We start from the raw sequence: 17,055 nt of genomic DNA on the forward strand, positions 1-17,055 counted from the left end.
CAGAGATTTTGTAATAGAAGTAAGTTCTCTGAAGTGTAGAGAGAAAGTTGGTCATGGTGTATATATATTTTTAAATAACACTTTTATTCTTTTTTCGTGTAGCTGACCCCCTACCACCGTACGCTGGATGGCTCCTTGGTGTTCTGGAGACCAACCACCCTCAGCCGTTACCAATGCCCGTTAACGGAGGCTGCTGGGCTCCTCTGGTCGACTACCTCCCAGAAACCATCACACCTAGAGGACCACTGCATCGGTACAGTATACACACAAACATGAACACACAGTGAGCAGAGTCAGCTCATCAAGCTATCCTCTGAACCTGTTACACCTCGTCACAGATGCTCTGATAAACTCCAGCATGGAATGAAACATATGCAGCTCCTCTGAAATGTAAAGAATGAATATCAGAGGAGATTCTCTGATTGATCTTCTTCCAACACATTTCAGGGGAGATGAATCTTATTATTACATTAATCTGACTTTTTAATCAGGCAAGTTGTCTGTCGAATATCATTTAGTACCAAGAGAAGACAAATAATTCACCCAGTTTTAATGAAAATTAAAAATTTGAAATTTTTTTGTTTAATTGTTGTTGGTCTGGAAATTGGTGATTTGTGTGTATTTTCCCTTTACTTCCACTGTCTGTAACAGTAATACATTGAATATCTTCAGTTTAAGACTGACATTGATAAACGAAACAACCTCAGGACATTTAAAAAAACAGGGAATTATCCTTTACACCCACCATTCATTGAGAAAATGATCTTTGCTTGCTGCCCTCTTGAATCATTGCATTGATTCCTTACTGTCCCATTATATGTATCAACAGTAAACAGTGTGATCGGGGCTGGATTTTTGTAATAGGTGCACCAGGACACTACCTGTGGTGTGACTGATGCTGAAGCTATGTGTGCCACCAAACAACAAATGGTGGATGCAAATATTGTGTATATTTTGTGAACTCTATATTTTATTGTGTGTTGTTCCTCAGGTGTAACATAGCAGTGATCTTCATGACTGAAATGGTGGTGGACCACAGCGTGAGAGAGGACTGGGCTTTGCACCTGCCCCTGCTGCTGCATGCACTCTTCTTGGGTAAGCAAACACACACACACACACACACACACACACACACACACACACACACACACACACACACACACACACACACAGACAAATTACTCAGCTTTTGTTCTAGCTATCCAATGCTGTCTAGAAAAAAGGGAAGATGGCTTTAACTAAAGAGATACGATCAAAAGTCAACATTCACTGACCTTCCAAACAGCTTGCTTACATACCGACACATAAAAATAACCTGCAGGTATGGAGGTATTTCCTCTGACGTTCATTAAGCTCAGCGTGACAGTTGGAGGTTTTATCTCTATCCCACATAGACCGGCATTTTAGGGCAGGTTCTCTTGTGTTGAAGCAGACAGATTCCCACAGGGCCGAAGTTTCTCACAGACATCTTCCAAACATGTGGACACATTCAGAATCTACACTGCCAGCTGTGCAGAAGTATTACACACATAATGACACATGTTAAGTCCAGTGTGTTCATTATTATTATTGTACATTATCTATGTTACTGTGTATGAAGCTCAGTCCAGGCAGATGTGTGTCTAACATGAGTCTGGTCCTGCTCGAGGTTTCTGCCTGTTAAAGGAAGTTTGTCCTTGCCACTGTAACTTTCTAAATGCTGCAAAGTGCTCTGTTCATGGTGGATTAAGATGAGATCAGACGGGGTCCTGTCTGTAAGATGGGACTGGATCGTATCCTGTCTTGATGTTGGGTCTTTGTTTATAATATAAAAGCATTACTCTGCTGATTTGGGTCCTTATTGAATCTATATCTGTCTGTGTCTGTTTCTTATTTACCAGGTCTGGACCACTACAGGCCAGAGGTGTATGAACACAGCAAGCGTCTCCTCCTCCACCTCCTCATCGCCCTCTGCTGCAACAACAACTTCCAGGTCAGAGTGGAAGCCTAATATTGTATTGTTTGTATGCTATTTTAGTCTGAAGTGATGCATTAGACACAGTGACAATGAAAAGTCATGAAGCTAAAAAAAATCTGTGTTTTTAGGTCATCGCCTCCGTTCTGATGCTGACGAGAGAAATCAGTGATAACAAGACCCTCACCACCAAGTCCAGCTACCACACAGAGTACCAGCAGTCACGTAAGTTTAAAGTACCCACAAATATTTGCACTTCTATCAACCCTTACAAGTGTAAATAAATGCTTGTTCTATCAGTTATGATGTGAATATGCTGGTATAAAGCTCACCTCTCTGTCATCATGTCCTCTTAGATGCACCTGACTTCCTGCGAGAGTGGCAGACTTCTCCAGTGGTGGACTCCGGCCTGAGCTCCACCTCCAACTCCTCCTCTGCCAGTCTGGGTGGTGGCAGCACTGCAGGCAGTGTTGGAAACTTGCCCCTCGTGACGCCCGACGACCTGGAGGACCTGGAAGATACACCCAATGAGACGGACGAGAAGACCAACAAACTCATCGAGTTCCTCTCCACCAGGTACGAACGCACACCTCAAGTGATGCTGTGTGTAAATGTAGGCGTGAATCTGCTGTAGGAGGTGTGTTTGGTGTGTGACACGCACATGTTTTAGTGCTTGTGTAACTTGTATGTGGTGCTATTGGTGGTGGGTATACAGTGCCTGGAGTACTGTGTTGTCATTGCTCAGAGCGTTTGGGCCGCTGTGGGTGCACGAGGACATCACACCAAAGAACCCCAACTCCAAAAGCACGGATCAGCTCTCCAACTTCCTGCGCCATGTCATCTCTGTGTTAAAGGAGTCCAAGTCAGGTGAGAAGCAGTAGCACAAATGTCCTCAATAAAAGAAATGATAGAACTTTTGTGTAACTCTAAAACTAATCCTGAACTCTTCCTTTATGTGTCTTTGTACTTTTCCGTTCACACAGACTTCCACCTGGAGCAGCAGCTGAGCGATGTGGCTTTACAAACGGCTCTGTGCAGCTCCTCGCGCCACTACGCCGGGCGCTCTTTCCAGATCTTCAGAGCCCTCAAACAACCGATCAACAACCACGCTGTCGCCGACCTGGTGTCGCGCCTCGTTGAGGTGGTGGGAGAACACGGAGACGAGGTGCAGGTAAGAGAGAGCGGAAGACTCGACATCCCACGTACTCTACAGATGATGATGCATTTCGCTTCTGTTGTGTGTTCTTGTTTAATTCAATGTCTCTGTGTGTGTTTCAGGGGTACGTGATGGAGGTGCTGTTGACGCTGGAGTCAGTGGTTGTGAATCTTGCAGAATGCCTGAAAAACAGTGACCTTATGGCAGCATTAACCAGGTAGGTCTCTGCTGTCTGTGGATGAAGTATTTCAATGTATCAGGAGCACTGTGAGATCCTTATTTAGGACCATTAGGACATCATATTCCAGTGTTTTCACTCTTAGTCTTTTTTCATTTTCAGGACGTCCTCACCAGACTTTGTGACCAGTGACAAACTCATGAACAGAAAGAGCACAGGTCAATTAAACTTCCCTGGACCTGGATTTGTCGGTCTGTCTTCACAACGACACCAGCGCTCCTACTCTGTCCCAAAGAAGTTTGGGGAGTGTGGACACCACGCGAATGATCCTCCTCGCAGCGCAACTCTGGATCGCATACAGGCAAGAAAAGACAGCTCTTCAGTGGTGGAGTATACTTGGTGAACAAAGAGCATACCACTCATACAATCAAATGTTAATCTTTATCTACAGGCTTGCAACAGTCACGGCCTCTCTAGATCAGGAAGAACTCCTGGATCCTGCACATCATCAACCAATCGAATCGATCCGAGTGTCCTAAACGATCCTGCCCATATTTCCCATCCATCAACGATACTGGCCACAGTGTTCTGGGTGGCGGTGTCGCTCATGGAGTCAGACTTTGAGTTTGAGTATCAGATGTCACTGCGCCTCGTTCACAAGTTGTTGTCAAAGGTAAGTAAGCTTGAATCTAACCCGAGAGGTTGGATTACCGGCTCGGTGCAGAAATCAGATAAACCAGTCCAGAACAATCCTAAAGTTGTCTGAATGCATTTCAGGTGCTCACTGAACAATTCAAACAGCTTTCACTTTCAGTTAAACCTAAGAACCTTTGTTCCCAGGTGCCGTTAGACAGAGCAGAGAACCGTGAACGCCTCGAGAAGCTGCAGGCTCAGCTGAGGTGGAGTGGCTTCTCAGGGATTCAGCAGCTCTTGTTGAAAGGTTTCACGTCCCAGGCCACCTGTGATCTCACCTTACAGCTCTTCTGCCAGCTCACGCCTGTCTCGCGTGTGCCTGTTGTAGACAGCTCACAGTCTATAGGTAAGGGACCTCGGGCTCATGTTTCTGTATCACTGAGTAAACTGTATTTAATCACACTACATCCTGTTGAACATGATGCTCTGTGCTGTGTGCAGGTTTCCCTCTGAACGTGTTGTGTCTGCTGCCTCACCTGGTGCAGCACTTTGGCCACCCAAATCAGTTCTGTAAGGAGAGCGCTGAGAGGATCGCACAGGTACTGACCAGTTCTTCTTTCAGCTTTGTCTAATTTATTTGATAACCTTGGCTTCACCACTTTCAGTTACATATACATTTTTTTACTTAGTTTTTATTCTGGTTTAGGCAACTTAAACAGTCATTTATCCATCTGTGCTGTATCTGTTGTTACATTGTTTCACAAAATATAATATAACAGAAAAAACACATACCTTAAATTAATTAATTAATACAATTAGAATAAATGATGTACGAATATAAAAAATAAAAGAAGAAGGAAGGAAATTAAAAAATAAAATAAATAAATGTAATTAATTAATTAATTAATTAATTAAAAAAGGCACTTTAATTCACTAACTTGGTCAGGGCAGGGCTCCTACTACCAGTAATAACATCTCTCTGCTGTCTGTTATTTTTTCTATTAAATAAATTCAGTGACAGCTTTTAAATCACTTTTTAAAATTCACTTTGATAGATGTGCTTTTATATGAATTCACCTTTTAAATTGTTATTTATTTATTTATTTTTAACACATTTATTTTACTTCATTTATTTGATTATCAAGTGTTTAATTATTTCCTTTTTCATTTAGAATTTGAACGTTCTTAATTTGTCCTTTCCTATTTTGTCTGATGTTATGTCACCTTCTTTTCAAAACATTTTATTGTTCTTGAATGCTTTTTATTTTTTATTTTTTATTTATTTTTAACCTCTATAACAATGATCTGTTAGTCTACTATTTCATTAATTTATTCTGTTTAATGTGCATTTATTTTTGTTAACCTTTTGCTTTGAATTTTTGTTTTTCTATATCATTATTTTTTTATGTATTATTCTTAATAATAATATTGACTGTATCATAATTATTATTATTATGATTGATAATATTAATAATAATAATAATAATAATAATAATAATAATAATAATAATAATAATAATAATAATAATAGAAAAATAAAAGCACTATTTGGACATAGGAAGAAGAGCCATGAGGGAGATGCTTGTTGCCACTGAAGCCTCTTCCTCTCTCTGATTTTCTCTCTTTTCCTCCCTCAGGTTTGTTTGGTGGAGAAGCACACGAAGCTGTCTCATCTGGCTCACGTGATGACCCTCTACAAAACACGCTCCTACACACGAGACCCTTTCTCCTGGGTCAGTGTGGTTTGTCGCTACCTCCACGAGGCTTTCTCTGACATCACACTCAACATGGTCACTTATATGGCCGAGGTAAGTGCTGCTGTTACTCTCCTTATTTATTTGTTTGTCCTTCTGTGGGGCTACAATGACATACTGCAGATTTAAGGCACATATACACAAATACACAAACACTAACTGAATATCTCTCTCCATCTCTCAGCTGCTAGATAAAGGACTTCCCAGCATGCAACAGTCTCTCCTCCAGATCATCTACTGTCTGCTCAGCCACATGGACCTGACGGCTGTTCAAGTCAAACAGTTTAATGCTGATGTCACAAAGACCATAGAGAAGTTTGTCCAGGTAACACTCCTTTCCTTCTGTCTGTATCATTGTTAAATATTAACAACGCTCTGCTCTCACACTCATAATGCTTCTGACTGAACAGACGGTACATTGGAAGGACGCCTTGAACATCTTGAAACTGGTGGTGTCCCGCTCTGCCAGCCTAGTTCACCCGGTGTACGGCCACACGCAGGGCGACCTGTCAAACCTGGAGGTCAGCCGGGTGTGGGACGGCTCATCCAAGGCTCTGCCTGGAAAAACCCTGGACTTCACTTTTGACATTTCTGAGGTGAGGAAGCAGCTACACAAAGTCGAGAATTTTTCTGAATTCTAAATCAAGAAGCAGGACTATATATTTGAAATGATGTCTGTTTTCTTACAGACTCCAGTGATTGGGCGTCGGTTCGATGAGCTCCAAGGTTCTGGGGTCAGAGAGGGGAAGGCCAGAGCCATGGCTGTTACCCGCAGTACCTCTTCCACCTCCTCTGGATCAAACTCCAACACCATCCTGGTGCCGGTCAGCTGGAGGAGACCACAATCCTCTCAGGTAGACTAACACTCTTATGATACTTCATGTTACTTTTACCTCAAGTCTTTTTCTGCTGGCTTTTTAAAGCTGCTTGGTGTGATAGCAGGAGACACAACAGTCAAATTCTTATACTATGACAACTGCACCTAGCCTGATTTCTTCTTCTTTATGCATCCAACAGCGTATTTCTTCTGACCCACACTGCCTGCTTTAGTTTTATAGAACAAGAAACAACTTTGTAAATGCTACATTTATTCAAGCATTAGGCTCAACTCAACTTTATTCATATAGCACCTTTCATACATACAAGCATGCAGACCGAAGTGCTTCACCAAAGAACAGAGAGACAGAAAATAATAGAAGTGGGTAAAATAATAAAAGACATAATCATAAAAAAAACAGAATCAAAACAGTAAAATTAATAAAATACATAAAGGTATAAAGAACCTTTTTAAATCAGTTAAAGTAAAATAAAATCAGATAAATACAAGAAATAAATAGATAACTCAATATATTTTAAAATAATAATAATAATAATAATAATAATAATAATAATAATAATAATAATAATAATAATAATAATAATAATAATGCAGTCCAGGGCTAAAAATAAATAACTCCAAATGCAAAGCCAGATTTAAAAGGTAAGTCTTAAGCTTACTTTTAGAAACACACAGAGAGCTCACCATTCTGACGTCCAGAGGCAGAGTGTTCAGAGTTTTGGAGCATAAAAACATTAAGCTCTCTCTCTCTTTGTGTGAGACATGTGAGGAACATTTAAAAGGGAAGCATTCGAGGACCTCTTGGAACAAGCTGCAACATAAAATGACAGGAGATCTGTGATGTATGGAGGAGCGAGGCTGTTAAGAGCTTTAAAAAAAATTAAAAGAACTTAAGAAGCCAAGAAACAGAAAGATGTTCAGTCTAATAGAGACGTCTACTTTGTTTCATATTGTCTGATGTCTTTTTGTCTTTCTCCTACGAACAGAAAAGAACCCGAGAGAAGCTGGTGAACGTTTTGGCTCTTTGTGGACAAGAAGTTGGACTCACAAAGAACCCATCTGTAAGCTGCTCCCTTCCTCTTCTTTTCGATACTGCATGCTTTTTTTGAAGCTCTATACAAGAGGGGAGAAGTCACTTATTTGGGGTGTAATGTTGACTGTAAAGTTAAGCTGTTGTAGTTTTATCTGAAGAGTCAGGCCTGATGTTTATAGAGAACAACATTCATCTGTTGTAACGCAGACCTCACCACCACGTGTTTCCTTTCATCAGGTGATTTTCTCATCGTGTGGCGACTTGGACATGATGGAGGTGAGAGAGAGCGGCGTGTCATCAGAGGAGGGCGGGACAAGAGACGACACGCTGGACGACACCGCCAGTGAGCAGCAGTTCCGTGTCTTCCGAGACTTTGACTTCCTGGACGTGGAGCTGGAGGACGGAGAGGTTAGATCCATATTTCCCCCTCACCTCCCTCACGAACACTTTGATGATCAAGTTTCCGTCTCTTTCCTTCTGTTTGATCTCTTAATATGCGTGTTACTTTCCACCTGTCGTTCCCCACCTACAACATATTTGAAAAGTATTCCTCTGCCCCTCCTCCCTGTCTCTCTCTCTGTCTAACTCTGTGTCTCTCTCTCTTCCCCTCGCTGCCCAGGAGCTCCAGGTAAGGTCTCTTACACTGAGCACTCACATTGGCTTTTATCAGCGCTGTGGTGTTGCTGGCTCCTTTGTTTCCCCGCTGAAGAAAACAAAGGATGATTGTGCTTCATGTTGCTCTCACAGCTTGGTTGCAGAACTACATTTCTGACTATACTGCTACATGCCATAATGGAGATAAATGATACTCCACAGTCTTAACGGGAAGAAAGATGATCATTATGAGTGCAAGCAGCCTTTTCGAGCATTATTTCATCCCTTGAATAACAGTTCATTTTGCATCTTGTGCTTGTCAGATGCTCTCAGGAGTGAATATTTATTATCTTGAAACAGAAACTGAAAATGTTTCCTCACTGCTGCTCTTCCCTCTGCCCCTGTGCCATGTGATTGTTCCTGTTATCTAGGGCGAGACTGTCGATAACTTTAATTGGGGCGTGCGTCGACGATCACTGGACAGCACAGAACTCGGCGACCTGTTGGAGGAGAGCCAGCACTCAGGCAGCACCCCCAGCCTGGGACACGAGGACCCCCACGACTCGGACGAGTCATCAGAGGAAGAGGAGTCTTCGACCAGCCAGAGCCTCTCTCACTCTCAGCTTGTGCGTAGCCATTACTTAATCGATCAATACTACATTTACATCCACTGGAGCCTGATACATTTACTGTCTGTTATTTGTAATGATCCAGCGCTGAGTATAAGTTCATCACATTTATAGATATCCCTGCTCTGCCTTCCTGTTCCAGACTAACCCTTCTCCATCAGAGGAAACCAATCACACTGATTCTCTGTCGACTTCTTACGACACTTCTGCTGACCCTCCATCTTTCAATGCCACCACACCGGGTCAGGGAGGGCTCCACGATGACCTCAGAGGCCTACATGTGAGGATTACTACTCATCAACACACACGCTTGTATATACAAACTCAATTATCTTATTTTTTTAAATATTCTAATGTCTCAGTCTTTTCAGGGAAGGTCATGCGGTGATGACGAGGACACTCAGGCTCAGGATGACGAGCTGTCGCTGAGCGCCAACGAGATCCCCCAAGGCTCGGACGGCGGAGAGAGCTTCACTCTGGAGCTGCCGGGCCAACCTCAGGATCAGCCGCGCAATCTCGACCACCGCCTCAACCCAGACTACTGCCAACCACCACTGGATTTTCTAGACCCAAACTGCCTGCCCAGGTGAGCATGACAGAGGAGAGGGTTTGAAGATTCTGCCCCTGTAGCTGGAACTTTAGAGTAACTTTAAAAATCTAAAAGTATACTTGGTATGCCTTAAGCCCATGAGGTTTCTGGTTACTTGACTCTGATATAAATCCTTTTCTTTGGAGGGAAGGTATCAATTATTTTTCTAAGCATGCCTCCTTTTTTGCCTCTTCAATTCCCCGGCTCCAGCTTACGAGATGATGTAGATGACTTGGAGGACCTTGGTTTTCCTCCTCCTCCCTCTCCCTTTTTCTCCGCCATCTTGGCAGCCTTCCAGCCCACGGTGTGTGACGACGCCGAGGACGCTTGGCGATGTCACATCAACCAGCTTGTGACCGACTCAGATGGGTCCTGTGCCGTCCATACATTTCAGGTCTTCTCGTCTCTTTTCAAGGTAAACCGCTTGAAGTAATCTTTGACGTCACAGTCACTTCTAAGTCGTCAAACAGTGTACCTAAAACTCCTGTGAGGACTTTTTATCTTCTCATGAATCATACTGAAATTAACAGTAATCCCTCTTTATGAGCTACACAAGCAAACAAGACCATCAGAAATAAGTCTGGTGATTTCTTTATTGTAACTTTTAATTGCCTGTAACCACTGCCAAGGGGTAGGTGTCAGACCAGTCAACAACAGCCCACTAAAGAAACCTTTTTCTTTTTTTTTACACTGTTATTATTCACAGTGATTTAAATATAAGTAAATAAAAGACACTAAGATGAGATTCTTTGCGTCATGAAACATGATCAACACACAAAAAAATAAGATGCCACTTTGTCCACAGGGGGTAGAAAGTTCCTCACTGGAGCTTTAAAGTGCATTTTTGATTATAGAGGTGCAACATGGGGCGCTGGTGGCCTAGCGGTCTAAGCGCCCCACATACAGAGGCTATAGTCCTTGCCGCAGTGATCGTTCGTTCGACTCCCGGCCGCGACCATTTCCTGCATGTCTTTCCCCACTCTGTACTCCCCACATTTCCTGTCTCTCTTCAGCTGTCCGATCCAATAAAGGCAAAAATCTCAAAATTATAACTTTAAAAAAAAGAGAGGTGCAAAAATTGAGCTTTAAATGAAGAATTTATGTTTTTTTTTATTTTTATTAACTAACATTTATGTAAAGATGAAGAAATATGAAATTATTGAGGTTGAGCTTGTCAGTAAATAAAACGTCATTTAAAAAAAAAAAGAATTTTTGACTGATATCTTGCAGGATTTTTGTGCATGTGCACAAAACAGTACAATACATCCTTAATCAATTTCTCAATTTCTTTCTTTCTTTCTTTCATCCTTCTTTCTTTCTTTCTCAGAACATCCAGGGTAAATTCTGCGTCCTGACAACAGATGTGGCCACTTACCTCGGAGAGGGCTTACGAGGCATCGGATCAAAGTTCCTCAGGTCCTCTCAGATGCTAACAACATGCTCAGACTGTCCCACCATCTACATTGATGCTGAAACGGTACGTATCGCTGTCACATATAATCAACTTGTCATTATTTACAGCATGTCTGTTGGATATTATCTTTAAATAAGTTGTGGGTCTAACTTCTCACCTCATTATTGTCTTCTTCTGTCCAGATCATGTCATATGGCCTCCTTGAAAAGATGAAGTTCTCTGCGCTGGAGCTGCAGGAGTATCTGGATACTTATAACACCAAAGAGGACTCTGCAGTATCGGTAACCCAACCTCAACACATCACTCATGAATCTGTTTGTTTTAATGTTAGTGTGTCAAGCATTCAACCTCTCTCCCTTCTTCTTTTTGTTTTCTGCTTTAGTGGCTGAGGAACTGTAAGGACACATTTCCCAGGTGCCCCGGTGAAAGCGTGGTCACCTGTCAGCCGGGGGACTCTGAGGAGAAGGTACATGCAGCTTCTTTACGTTGTACATCCTGTAACATGATGATACCTAGAGTTATTAGCCAAACACACTCAACATGAGTAACTTCTTCATCTTTGCTTTGCATATTTGTTCCTCTTCGCTCCTCCTCTTCCTCCACACTGAGATATTCGCTCTCTTTGCATGTTTCTGTGTCTGTATTTTGCCTATCTGACTTTTTCTCCCACAGGACAGAGCAGGATTTAGTGCTGCTTGGTTTCTTAAACCCTGTTGACTAATTCTGAGTGTGATGGTTTATTCTGTGCTGTGCATGTGTTTGATTGACGCTCTGTCTTCCTCTCACTCTGACGCCCTAACACGCTCTCTCGCTGTCTAGCAAATGGAATCTCTTGCAGTAAGTTTTCTTACAAGTTTCTTCACTTCACTGGCTCAATTCTGAAACACACTGCTTAATTTACCTTGTATAAAACAACAACCAGCTCGCTCCTGTTGTCATTGTGCAAGGTCAATTATTGCATTACTTCTGCATGTGGGTGTTTTTATACAGTATGTCATTGGCACTTTTTTGCTGCTGTTGAATCTGACTCTGTTTATTCTTTGCTGTTTTCTAGCAACTGGAGCTTTGTCAGAGGCTCTACAAGCTGCATTTCCAGCTTCTCCTCCTCTTCCAGTCCTACTGCACGCTCATCGGTCAAGTTCATGCCATCAGCTCTGTGCCTGAGGTGAGTCCAATCACATTTCAAGAATCATTTACAATCAATTAATCACAACAAACGTTATCTCAAGACTCTCACAAACAGAGCAGGTCTAGACTGTACTTCTGTTATATTATTAACAAAGATCCAGCATCAAGACAGGATAAGATCCAGTCCCATCTTACAGACAGGACTCAGTCTGATCTCATCTTAATCCACCATGAGCAGAGCACTTTGCAGCATTTAGCAAGTTACAGTGGCAAGGACAAACTTCCTTTAACAGGCAGAAACCTCCAGCAGGACCAGACTCATGTTAGACACACATCTGCTGAGACTGAATTGGGGTTGAAAAGAGGGATAGAGGAGACGAAGAGAGAGAGAGAGAGAGAGAGAGAGAGAGAGAGAGAGAGAGAGAGAGAGAGAGCAATGATGGATCCTTCACTGATCACTCCCAAGGTGTACAAACTTAAACACACACACACTCAAACAGCCTCCTTCTCCCTCCCTCCCTCCCTCCCTCCCTCCCTCCCTCCCTGCAGCTCCTGAACATGTCTCGAGAGCTCACCGACCTGAAGACGAGCCTGCAGGCGGCAGAGGCGGCCGTGGCCAGCGACCTGGAGCACAAGCTCCTGGCTCACACTCACGCTCACGCCTCCCAGGTGGCAGCCGTGGTCGTTCCCAGCTTCCCGACATCCGAGGCAGCCGTGCAGGCCATACTGGAGTGCCTTAAGAACCACGAGTTCACCAAAGCTGTGCGTTACATCCAGGAGTGCAGGTGAGTTCACGGGTACCAGATGACATCCAGGAGTTTGTGCCATTGTTCTTAATTGTAGTAGATCTTCAAGGTCATCGATCCATGCTGTGAACAGCAGGAGAAAATATTGTTGCTGGAACCTAATGAAGCCCAATACTTAACCTCATCAGTGTCTGATTCTTAAGACCTCCAAAACCTCCTCGCCCTCATACGTCCAGCTTTCACCACACCAACCTTTCACTTCTTGTTTCTGTATCTCATTCCAGGAGGCAGTGGCCCAGCGGAGTATTCGGTGGCAACTCAGAGAGCGAGGTCCAGACCCTCCTCAACGTCTACTTCCGTCACCAGACCCTGGGCCAGACTGGCACCATCGCTCTGGTCGGTTCCCGCCAGGACCTCAGCCTGATCTGCTCCAAGCTGCTGGAGCTCAACGGCGAGATCCGCGACATGATCCGCCGCGCCCAGGGTTACCGGGTCGTCACAACCTACCTCCCCGACTCCAGCGCCTCCGGGACAAGCCTCTGACAGGACCTCAGGAGCCCCCCACCCCCTCCTTCCCCACCCTTACACCAACCATTGACACTCCCGAAACCATCCCCTCATCCATCTCCGGCCGGTCTTACAGAGGAGGCCCAGCACCCTCACACCTGGCCCCTCCCTCCTCCTGTGTGTCTGCTGCCCCGGCTCTACAGCTCCAGACAGATGCCCGCCTACCGCCCCTCCCACAACCAGAACCATATTTAGACTCAAGTCTCTCTGTGAGCTCCTCATCTGCGTCTGCTGTGGACTCTGAAAGCTCTTTTCTCGACTGTCCGTACCCGTCTGATCTTTTCTCAAACACGCCCTGCAGACCAGACTTTACACTGCCACGCACACACACGCATCGGAGGAGTTATCTGGATGAAAACACTGAGCTTTATAATCCCTTCAGAGGGCATTCATCACACAGCTCTCCACTGTTAAACCTCCACAGCAGCAAACACCTGAAATCCTCTCTCACCTCCAACATCTTACCCACTGTGGCCTCAGAGCCCACCCTGCTCACACAGTCAGACAAAAACACATCCCCCCTTCCCCCTCGAGGATCACATCTCCCCCATTTCCCCAGCTCCCCGTACAAACACTCAACCCCTCCCCCTACACGACACCCAGACCACGACTCAGTCTTAACACACAGCCCGGCCCCATCTTCATCGCTCCTCACTCCCCCACCTCCTCCTCCTCTTCCTCCCCCCTGTCCCACTGGCCCAGGAGAGGCTGCAGCATGGGGGTGTTGTTGCTCCCTCGGAGGTGCTGCTGCACCCTTATCTCGCTACCTGGGGAAGGTGGGACACGCCGCCCTGCCCCTGTTGAAAGCAGGGGGGCTCCTGAACACTGAACCGTCCGACGTCCAGACCTGAGACTTGAACTAACGATGAAAAATGACCTAACTGATTTTTATGAATCCAAATGCCTGAAACCAAGAATTCCTGAGCGACACACACGCTTCTGAAAGGAGAACTCAATATCCCAGAAGCCCTTGCAGATTGAACACTTGAGATATGTCACTTAACCCACTTGACACTACATATGGCTGCCTGCTGATGAAGACGACCCGGTGTTATTCCATGTGAGCGTTAGCTTTGCTTTACAGCGACATGTTGTAATCCTGCTACACTCCTGGTTTAAATCCCTCCTGTCGGTCGTCATCCAGCATATAATCTGCTCTGCACTTGAGGACCTGTGAGGCTTTTAGCTTTTTGGACCTGCTTCCCAGAGGAACTCAGAACCTGATTGAACTTGATTGACTCTCTGCTGCCCCCTGCAGGACGGCGTAGGACGTAGTCTGCTGGGAGTTTCTACGGGAAAACTCGACACTTGGATAGAGTTTTTCCGCTATTGCACTAAATGGACTTTTGGTATTAGTTTTTAAAACAAAAGGAGGTTGTGTTACTGTTTGTTTCTGTTGTTACTGTGAGAGAGAGAGGAAGGCTGAAACTTTCACTGAGAAGGAAAAGCCCACAGCTGGATGAACTCTTCTCCCCCTGTCGTGTCTACCGATTAGAGACCTCATGTTGGAGGACATTGTGCAATGCATGACCCAGGTGAATGCTTTCTACTGTAATCCCTTTTTTCTCCCTGAAGAGTCTGACCTCTGCAGACTGACTGAAAGACTCACGGACACAGAGCAGACACAGAATATTCAAGCGTGATTCCTCGTGCTGCCCTGCCTCTGTTTATACTCTGTATCAGTGAAGCAGCTCGTCTCCTGACTACTGTCGTACACATCGGTAGAATAATCATGCCATTATCTGTGCGCTCCTCTGTGGCTAGTGTTAGAATCATTAGCGAGTGTACACACTGTATATTTCTCACTGTCCCACACTGTATCAAGCTGACCTTATGCGTTCACATGCCAAACAGACCGAGCATGTGGAATACGTCGTCTCTCTCCGTGTCTACTGTTACTAGGAATAGGCACACAACCATTGTAGCTTCTGTTTGTGTGTGGTATGTAGCTACCTTACACGTAAGGGAAATGCTGACATTCAGCACTCATCGTTGGTGTTCAAAACAAAACCCGTGCTACTACTGAAGTCCAACACTTTCTGTCGTCAGCCCCTCTTTGTGACCGTTCCCCTTCTGAAGGTTAACCTGCTGTACAAATATCTTTTTCCTATTTATATCCGAACTGCTCCGAATCACTCATTCGCTTTAGGTTTTATATCGATGTTCGTTCTCTCTCAATTCAAACTGCCATGCATGCATCGTCCGTGTACTGTATGGAGTGTTTGAAATATTTATTTACAAAGAATCATTTTATCTGAAAGATGTTTGTATGACGTATAAAAGGGAGCTCTGAGCTCACGCGGGTATGGTTTTTTTTGTGTGTGTGTGTGTGTGGGAGAATGTGTGTGTGCATGCCAAACAAGAAATTGCACATTTTTAAAGCTTTTTAGATTCAGACTGTAGTCGTTTTTTTCACCTTGTAAATACTTTTACAGCCTTTGTGAAGTTGTTTTCAGTTGATGCTCTGTACAAGTCAGTGTCAAAGTAAAAGACATGAAAATTACATCCTGTGTGTTTCCTTCAACTCTACAAAACGTGGGTTTCCAAACCTTTTGCGCTGCGACCCCCAAAATATAGGTGCCAAAGACTTACGACCCCCACCGATGTAGTTAAATGTTGCTTCATACTTCACTTAGCTAGTCTGCAGAAAATTAGCTTAGCTACAATCCAAGCGTCAACCTCCGGTCTCAAAATATGAAGCCCATGTGGAAGTGTTATAAACTGCAGTTCATCGAGAATCTGCTTGAGGCTGGCTGCAGAAAAAACGGAAACCACATACACACCCATTCGACAAAGACGATCTTTGTTGCAGAAATATCGGCACACACTGTACGGGGGTGAATTTTTTTATCTAACACGACAGTTCAGAAGATATCAAGATTATGAGTTTTGCCCAAATAAGGACATGAACACATGGCTGTTGGCTAGGAGGCTCAAAGCCCGCCTCTTTACCTCACACTAAGCTTTGTTGTGTTTAGCATAACCAATATGGCTGCCGCCGCCGACTGGCCTCAAAACAGCGCTCAGGAACAGATGGATGACGTCACAGATACTAGGTCCATTATTTATACAGTCTATGCTGCTGTGTTTCCTGTGCTGTTATGAATTAATCTGCTGCTACAGATGCTTTTGTCAATTTATTTACAATGGGTAAAATATACAATTTTAGATTAAACATTTTTTTCAAATTCTGGAAGACTTCTTGTGACCCCCCTTTAATGTCTCCCAACCCTCCAGGGGGTCTTGACCATAGACTGTATAAATAATGGACATAGTATCCGTGACATCATCCATCTGAAGCGCTGTTTTGAAGCCAATCGTCTGAGCCATATTACAAATGTAGAACTCAACCTAACGTCTGTCAAGCTAGTGAGGTAAAGAGGCGGGCTTTGAACCTCCTGACCGACAGCTACAGTGTTCCCGCCTGTCAGTCAAGTCAGCTGTGCCTCTTATTGGAAGACTTGTAATCTCAATATCTTCGAAATTGCTGCGCTATGAAAAAATTCACCCCCTGTACAGTGTGTGCCGATCAAGAAATAAGCTATCCAGACTACACTTGTTTTTTTGTACCAGGCTGTAAACATGTTTATTTCTGCTGTAAAGATCGTCTTATTTGAATGGGTGTGTATGTGGTTTCCGGTACTTCCTGAGCCAGCCTCAAGTGGACACTTGAGAAACTGCAGTTTTTAACACTTCCACATTTGACTCAATTCTCACGGTTGCCGCTTGGTCCTGACCCCCACTTTGGGAACCCCTGCTCCAAAAGAGCATGTAGAATGTTTTTTTTAATGAAGCTTTGATTTTTCAGGCTGTGCAGCTAAAGTGAAACCAAACTAAGCAGC

The 17,055-nt window shown here is 44.0% G+C and overlaps 1 protein-coding gene across 12 annotated transcripts in view; it reads left to right on the plus strand.

Annotated features, from left to right (window-relative positions):
* Nucleotides 1-15,716, plus strand: part of fryb (furry homolog b (Drosophila)) — a 70,631-nt gene extending 54,915 nt beyond the window's left edge. Inside the window, exons 38-67 of one of the 12 annotated variants that reach the window (XM_034683704.1) lie at nt 103-253; nt 992-1,095; nt 1,881-1,972; nt 2,086-2,179; nt 2,311-2,530; nt 2,670-2,821; nt 2,938-3,125; nt 3,233-3,327; nt 3,451-3,649; nt 3,740-3,961; nt 4,129-4,327; nt 4,423-4,520; nt 5,559-5,729; nt 5,860-6,000; nt 6,086-6,271; nt 6,365-6,529; nt 7,500-7,574; nt 7,784-7,954; nt 8,166-8,174; nt 8,572-8,766; nt 8,912-9,049; nt 9,132-9,355; nt 9,569-9,773; nt 10,686-10,835; nt 10,955-11,053; nt 11,155-11,238; nt 11,592-11,609; nt 11,827-11,937; nt 12,450-12,685; nt 12,931-15,716. In XM_034683704.1, the coding sequence (XP_034539595.1) occupies nt 103-253; nt 992-1,095; nt 1,881-1,972; nt 2,086-2,179; nt 2,311-2,530; nt 2,670-2,821; nt 2,938-3,125; nt 3,233-3,327; nt 3,451-3,649; nt 3,740-3,961; nt 4,129-4,327; nt 4,423-4,520; nt 5,559-5,729; nt 5,860-6,000; nt 6,086-6,271; nt 6,365-6,529; nt 7,500-7,574; nt 7,784-7,954; nt 8,166-8,174; nt 8,572-8,766; nt 8,912-9,049; nt 9,132-9,355; nt 9,569-9,773; nt 10,686-10,835; nt 10,955-11,053; nt 11,155-11,238; nt 11,592-11,609; nt 11,827-11,937; nt 12,450-12,685; nt 12,931-13,189 (4,451 nt within the window). In that variant the 3' untranslated portion in view covers nt 13,190-15,716. The remainder of the gene's footprint in view (nt 1-102; nt 254-991; nt 1,096-1,880; nt 1,973-2,085; nt 2,180-2,310; nt 2,531-2,669; nt 2,822-2,937; nt 3,126-3,232; nt 3,328-3,450; nt 3,650-3,739; nt 3,962-4,128; nt 4,328-4,422; nt 4,521-5,558; nt 5,730-5,859; nt 6,001-6,085; nt 6,272-6,364; nt 6,530-7,499; nt 7,575-7,783; nt 7,955-8,165; nt 8,175-8,571; nt 8,767-8,911; nt 9,050-9,131; nt 9,356-9,568; nt 9,774-10,685; nt 10,836-10,954; nt 11,054-11,154; nt 11,239-11,591; nt 11,610-11,826; nt 11,938-12,449; nt 12,686-12,930) is intronic. The other 11 variants (XM_034683695.1, XM_034683700.1, XM_034683705.1 and 8 more) reach the window with 11 other exon arrangements.
* The last annotated feature ends 1,339 nt before the right edge of the window (nt 15,717-17,055 follow it).

This window comes from Notolabrus celidotus, chromosome 5 (assembly GCF_009762535.1).
Source record: "Notolabrus celidotus isolate fNotCel1 chromosome 5, fNotCel1.pri, whole genome shotgun sequence".
NCBI lineage: Eukaryota > Metazoa > Chordata > Actinopteri > Labriformes > Labridae > Notolabrus > Notolabrus celidotus.